General features: G+C 38.3%; 1 protein-coding gene across 3 annotated transcripts in view; it reads right to left on the reverse strand.

The window, feature by feature from the left end:
- Positions 1–7,654, reverse strand: part of CCNI (cyclin I) — a 34,836-nt gene extending 27,182 nt beyond the window's left edge. The window contains exon 1 of one of the 3 annotated variants that reach the window (XM_077750577.1): positions 7,465–7,654. In XM_077750577.1, coding sequence (XP_077606703.1) covers positions 7,465–7,539 — 75 coding nt within the window. In that variant the 5' untranslated portion in view covers positions 7,540–7,654. Of the gene's footprint in view, positions 1–4,281; positions 4,444–6,374; positions 7,190–7,464 lie in introns of those variants that run through there. The other 2 variants (XM_077750568.1, XM_077750560.1) reach the window with 2 other exon arrangements.
- Between the last annotated feature and the right edge of the window lie 6 nt (positions 7,655–7,660).

Raw genomic sequence — 7,660 nt, forward strand, 5'->3', positions numbered from 1 at the left:
CTCTCCTTTTCTCTCTCTCAAAATTAATAAACATTAAAAAAAAAATTGGATTGAGAAGCTAAAGATGTGGCAAGACTCAACCTGATTTGATAAAAGCTAAGGAAATCAAAGGGTAATTAATGTCAGAAAACAAGAATATGTAGGAAGGTAAATGTAATAATACCCATAACATTTACACAGCAATAATAAAAATACTAAATAGGGATTTTAACAGATAAAACTGCACTGTGAAGATGAGAGGTATTACAAGAAAAATGAGAGCCACATCTTTACATGTCACCGTTGGAAAACTCTAATATCTAAAACTGAAATATCAAAAAACAGTAGGGCAAGTTATTTGATGATATGATCACAAATAACAAGAGAAACAAATAAGTGCTCAGAGATTCACCTCAAGGAAGTAAGAAAAGGCTGAGAAAGCCCAGAAGCAGGAGACTGTGGTTCTTCATTATAAACCTCATATAACATGTAACTATGTATGTGTATGTATATTACATATGTGCTTCAGCTTTATAGGATTAAAAAAATTTTAATGTCTAGAATTGACATGAAAATTTGTTTTAAAATTTAAAATTAATTTAAAAAAACAAAGAAGCTTATTCAATTTCCATGCCACCCTTATCCTCAACTCCAGGTACTCTTTTCTTCTCTATTTTAATTTAAATCCAAGTTAGTTAACATACAGAGTAGTAATGGTTTTAAGAGAATTGATTCATCACTTACATATAACACCCAGTGCTCATCCTAAAAGTGCCCTCCTTTAATGCCCATCACCCATTTAGCCCATCCTCCCAATCAGTTGCCCTCCAGCAACTCTCAGTTTGTTCTCTGTAATTAAGTGTCTCTTATGGTTTGCCTCCTTCTGTTTTTCTCTTATTTTTCCTTCCCTTCCCTATTTTCATGCTTCTTAAATTCCACATAAGAGTGAAATCATGTATTTGTCTTTCTCGGACTCAACTTATTTTGCTTAGCATCATACACTCTAGTTCCATCCACATTGTTGCAAATGGCAAGTTTTTTTTTAATTGCCGAGTAATATTCCATTGTACATATATACCCCATCTTTTTTATCCATTCATCACTCAATGGACATTTAGGTTTTTTTCCATACTTTGGCTATTATTGATAGTGCTGCTATAAACATTGGGATGCAAGTGTCCCTTCAAATCTGCATTTTTGTATCCTTTGGATAAATACTTTAGCAGTGCAACTACAGGGCTAGTAATGCAATTGCTGGGTAACAGAGTAGTTTGTTTTCTGGTATTTTTAAGGAACCTCCATACTGTTTTCCAGAGTGTCTGCACCAGTATGCATTCCCACCAACAGTGCAAGTGTTCCCCCTTCTCTGCATCCTCAACATGTTATTTCCAGAGTTGTTTATTTTAGCCATTTTGACAGGTGTGAGGTGGTATCTCATTGCAGTTTTGATTTGTATTTCCCTGATGATGAATGATGTTTAGCAACTTTTCATGGGTCTGTTAGTCATCCGGATGTCTTCTTTGAAAAAGTGTTCATGTCTTCTGCCCATTTCTTCACTCGATTGTTTTCTGGGTGTGGAGTTTGGGAAATTCTTTCTAGATTTTGGATATTAACCCTTTATCCAATATGTCATTTGCAAATATCTTTTCCCATTCCGTAGGCTGCCTTTTAGTTCTGTTGATTTTTTTCACAATGCAGAAGCTTTTTATCTTGATAAGGCCCCCCACGGTTAATTTTCGCTTGTTTTCCTTGCCTCCAGAGACATGATTAGTAAGAAGTTCCTACAGCCAAGGTTAAAGAAGTTGTTGCCTGTGTTCTCCTCTAGGATTTTGATGGTTTCCTGTCTTACATTTAGGTCTTTCATCCATTTTATTTCATGTATGGTGTAAAAAAGTGGTCATTCTTCTGCATGTTACGGTCCAGGTTTTCAACACCATTTGCTGAAGAGACAGTCTTTTTTCCCATGGATATTCTTTTCTGCTTTGTCAAAGATTAGTCTGCCATGTTTGTAGGTCCATTTCTGGGTTCTCTATTCTGTTCATTGATCCATGTGTCTGTTTTTGTTCCAGTACCAGGTTCTATCCCTTCCCACTATATCTATGAAGTGATGTTATGATCATGAAATGATATCTACCAATATTATCTTTTTATCACTTACAGAACCCTGATAAAACTGGGACTCAACCAAAGGTTGGTTTCAATCCTTGGGGCAACAAACAACCAAAAAACAAAAGAAACAAACCCAAACCTAATCTCTCTCTCACAAGCCAATCCTTCAAATGTTTGAAAGCAGCTACCATGCCCATGAACTCATCTTTTTCATAGCTGTAAAACTGTTCAAGGTTTCCTCATGTGACATTTTTGTTCTTCTAAATTAGCACCAGTTAAATTATTGATGCAGTCTAAGATTATTAGCTACTGTTTTGGAGTCTGCATCACACTATCAATTCAGATAGAATTTATGGTCAAGTAAAACTTTTAAGACTTTCTAAGGTACACTATTAGGCAAATTCTCTCCACCTGCCCTACTCCATTGTGTGTGTGGTTTTGGTGCCCTTTTTTTGGAGGTGGGGGGTAACCTTGTTCAGAACCATAAATGTAGTCTTTCTTTTTTAAAAAAAAAAAAAGTCATCTTGAGAGTCATCTTATAAGATTCCATCTATTGTTACATTATGCTGAGGTGTTCTGAGATTCCAATTCTGTTGCCTTGGTAGTTTTCCCAGATTCTCTATAATTAGATGAACAAACTCGCTATAATTTCATCTGAAGCAGATATAAATATTAACCTTAGAAATGGAGTCTAAGCTAGATGACCATCTGTCAAGACATATTTAGAAAAAACACCTATATTGGGCGGAGATTAAACTTCACTAGTTCTAAGGTTTCTTCTATACCTAATTTTAGTACATAATTTATTAACTCTTGTTAAAACTTAGCTGTTTCATTCCATTAGCTACACCTAACAGGGTGGCTCACCAGGATCTCCAAACTTTCTCACACCCTCCAGTGGCTGGCTGCCCCTGTGATTACTCTTCCCTCAAAATGTTTGCTCTGAAAATTATTTTTAAGAGGGATGAATAGGGAGGGGGCAGAGAGGCACGCACAGGAACAAATCATGTAAAGAAGAGTAACATCAGGTCCAAGAGATTCCTGTCTCCAATCTTCTACGGTTAAGACTCTAAGTAAGACTTTCAAATATTTAGATGCTTTAACAATTGTTTTTAAAACAAAGGAATCTAGGTGAAAGAAGAAATCATGAGGGAAATTAGAAAATACTTTGAGATGAATGAAAAAGATAACCTAATATGCCAAAACTTAAGGGGTGCAAGTAGAGCAAACTATACCAAAAGCAAATCAGAAGAAATAAATCTGAGTGGAAATTAATGAATAGAAAGGGAGAAAAATAAATGAAACCAAAAGTTGGTTCTTTGAAAAGATCAACAAATTGGCAAACCTTATCTACACTGACCAAGAAAAAACAGAAAAGTTAAAGTAGTAAAATCAAGAATAAAGAGAAGACATTACCACCTTATGTTGTAGAAATAAAAGGTATTATAAAGGGATTTTATGAACTATTTGCAAATAAATTGGACAGTTTGCATGAAATGGACAACTTATCAAAACTGACCTCAAAAGAAACAGAAAAGCTGAATAGCCATAACAAGAAACTGATTTAGTAAAAAGTTGTCAAAGAAAATGCTATGCCCAAGTGGCTTCGCTTGGTAGTGAATTCTACCAAACTGCAGAAAAATTTTAAAAATTCTTCACAAACTCCTCCAAAACGTAGAGAAGATTATGAGGCCAGTGAAACAAAGACAACAGCACTAGAAAACTACTGATGAACATCTCTTCTAAATACAGATGCAGAATTCCTTAACAAAATACTAGCAAACTGAATCTGGCAACATTAAAAAAAAAAAAAAAAGATTATACACCATAATCAAGTAGGATTTAGCCCAGGAATGCTTTAACATTCAGGAAATCAATTTATGTAATACACCATATGAAAATTAGTACATAAAGGAATCATTCTTTGCTCACACTAGGGGACTGTAACAAAAGATAAAGAGTTCAAACTTCTTATATCTTTCAAAAATAAGACCTAAATAATCCAAGTGAAAAAAAAGGATGGAGAACACCTGCAGAAATATTCCTGAACAGAGGCTACAGAAAAATAGAAGTTCAATATCTGACCCTAGACTCGATCCTGTACTGGAAAGATAAAATGCTAAAGGTCATTATTGGGTCAACTGACATAATGGGAACACAAATTAAAGTAAAAGTAATCAATGTTAGGGTCACCTGGAAAGCTACATCAGTTGAGCGTCCAATTTCAGCTCACGTCACGATTTCACAGTTGTGAGTTCGAGCCCCACGCCAGGCTCGGTGCTGAGGGCTCAGAGCCTGGACCCTGCTTTGGATTCTTTCTGTCCTTCTGCCCCTCGAGCACATGAGCTCTCGCTCTCACTCGCGTGCTCTCTCTCTCAAAAAATAAGCATTAAAAAAGATCTTTTAAAAAAATGCTTTAAATGTTAAATTTACTACTATACTCTGGTTTCTCTTCAGATCGCATAAATGTTAAATTTACTAAAGTTGATAACTTTATTGGGATTCTGTAAGAGAATATCTCTAGTTTTGGGAAGTACACAGTAAAATACTTAGGAGTGAAGATTCATAATGTATGGAACATATATATGCAATGAGAGAATAAATGATAAAACAAATGGGGTGAAATATTAATGATAGATGAATCTAGGAATAGGTTTTTTGAAATTATTTACAAGTTAAGGATGTTGGAACCTCCCCCTCCCCCCCGCAAAAGACAATTTATGTAAGTGCTTATATTACCAGGATAACTTTTATGTTCCTTTTTAAAGATTCCAGTAAGACAAATAATGGTACAGTGAAGAAAACATTGACTTTTACTTCTCTAATAATGCACAAGCCTGTTTTCTGATGTATAAAAATAGATTAAGTTAGATGAATAATGAAACCTGCTGAAGAATAAAATACAGAGGCACCTGGGTGGCTTAGTTGGTTGAAGGTCATGATCTCACTGTTCGTGGGTTCAAGTCCCATGTCCCCCTCTGTGCTGAGAACCCAGAGCCTGGAAAGAGCCTGCTTCAGATTCTGTGTCTCCCTCTCTCCCTACCCCTCACGTGTGCTCACTCTCTCAAAAATAAACACTAAGAAAAAAAAAAGAATAAAATACAAACACTTAAAATATAATTTTACTGTTTTAAATACTAGAACTTTATAGTTGTATCTTATTTTATGCCATTAGTTACATCCAAAACTTTGAACGCTCAGAAAGATAGAAGTCTCTAGGAACTAAGAAACAAAAAAAGTGTTTTGGTTGGCATATTCCATACACTTCTAACTTTATAGTAATTTCACATTTCTCCTGCCATTCTTTCAATTACCACCTCAGCTTCTTTCTCCATGTTTATCAAATAACTTAATGTATGAGTGAAGTTTATAAAATGCTTACTGTACAGCATAAACTATATTACAAATCTACATACAGAGCCTCCTGCTCCTCTAAGGAAAAGTGCTGCACAATACACGTTAAACAGAAACTTTATTAATACAGAATTCTTTATCATCACCATAACACGAATTCCATTAAAATAATTCTGTACTGATGCTGACTTCTGGAACTTAGTTCCTATTCTAAAAAAGAGGGATTTATGAACGTGACCATCTTGACTTTATGCTTCCAACCTAATAATGAACTGCAGGTGCTTGTAATTCCAAAACAGCCTGCTCTTTGTTTCCCTAGCTTCATGCCTTTCCACACACTGTTCTTTCAACCTGAAATGTCCTTCTCTAGCTGGCACTTCCCTTTCTACAGAGCTGCCATTTACAGGTACCCTGCCTTCTTACATGTACACTTGGACATAATCCTACTTTTGAATTTAACTGCTCTGTGATAGACCTCCTACTAACCCAGAGTTCTTTGATAGCAAGCACTCTCCAGAGGTTAGCACTCTGCCTAATTAAATAGCTTGTGCTTAAATTCTTAACAAGTAAAAGCAACGAGTGCTTACTACTTTGCCAGATATTGCTCAAAGTATTACACCATATTAACTCCTTTAATCCTTCTACAACCTAATAACGTTGGTATTATTGTTAAGCCCACTTTTAAAGACAAAACATGTACAGAAAGGTGACATCTTCCATTTTTAAAGTATTTTACAATCAGAATGAAATACGTATACACATTCTCAGCTTCCAATCTTCACCAAAAAGCATTGCAGAGTTCCATTCTAAACTACTAGGAGTCACACTGTCACATAAACTCAGTTATGGGTCACTGCAAACCATCTGTACCTGCCTTCCCAGCACATGCTGATTCTAACTAGTCCGCTCTACAACAGTATTAAGAAACGTACCCACTCTAGAAGTTCAGAATCTCTCATCCTTCTGGTTCCAAATTAGCAAATCTAAGCCCTGTTCATTCCGTCTTCATCTTCCGCCCACCACCTTCTATTTCATCTATGACAAATGATGTGGAAGAAGTAGAAGCGTATAATACTAGCGTTAATGTTTTCAACAAATTCATCTTTCGGGAAAGAGACTATATAGCATAGTCAGCTTGTTCCGGTTTGAATTCTGGCCACCGGGCTCTAGCTGTGTCACCTACGAAGTAAAATTCCTTAACCCCGTGGACCCTGGGTCTTCCTCTTCTTTAAAATAAGGCTCCTCAACTACCTGCCTCCCTACGAGTCCTTGGGAGGATTCAGTGAGTTGCAAACAGCTCTGAACAATGCCTGTCAACAAGTGTTAGTTATTAACATCATACCCTGCTCCTCAAACGCTGAGGTGCTCTCCACTAACAGAATAAAAAAGCTAAATACTTGAGCTTGACATTCTAAGGCCTTCAGTCTGAGTCCATTCTACCTCCCCAAGGATACCTTCCACTACTCAGCTACCCAATGCTCAACCCTTGCCCAAATGACGGGCAATGGAACTTCTAGCATAAGAGGAGGCCGTTCTGTTCTCTTTTCAAAATTTCGGGTACTGCAGGGGCGCCTGGATGGCTCCGTCGGTTGGGCGACCGACTTTGGCTCAGGTTATGATCCCAGGGGTCCTGGGTTCGTGCCCCGCCTCGGGCTCTGTGCTGACAGCTCAGAGCCTGGAGCCTGTTTCGGATTCTGTCTCCCGCTCTCTCTGACCCTCCCAGCTCGCCCTCTCTCACTCTCTCTCTCAGAAATAAAGAAAACATTAAAAATAATTTTTTAAATTTCGTGTACTTCATTCAACCCTGCCTTTCCGCGTACAACTCCTACCTCACCTCCTCTCCAATTTCCCCCACCACCCAAACCCGGGAGAACACTGCCCTCCCCCGAGTTCCCGCAGCACTGGCCGTTCCACGGATCATTTGGCATTCACTCCGCTTTGCAATGTCAATTATCTTCTTCTGGCTCCTGCGGTAGCGTTGAAGTCTAAGGGTGGGGGTGTGTCCCCTTCTTTGTGTATTACACAGGCTCGANCTTCCTCCTCCTCCTCCTCCTCCCCGGCGGAGCTGTAGGCCTCACAGTGGTGACGCGGGGTCATCCGGGGGCCCGTTACCACCCCATTTTCCTCAGCGCGCGTCGGCGGGGCGCGCGGGACAAGGACGGGACCGACTGAGGAGGGAGAAGAAGGGGAACCGGGCCGGGGGAGCCCAGGGGCTGGC

The sequence above is a fragment of the Crocuta crocuta genome, unplaced genomic scaffold (genome assembly GCF_008692635.1).
Source record: "Crocuta crocuta isolate KB4526 unplaced genomic scaffold, BGI_CrCroc_1.0 scaffold1, whole genome shotgun sequence".
In the NCBI taxonomy this organism is placed as follows: domain Eukaryota; kingdom Metazoa; phylum Chordata; class Mammalia; order Carnivora; family Hyaenidae; genus Crocuta; species Crocuta crocuta.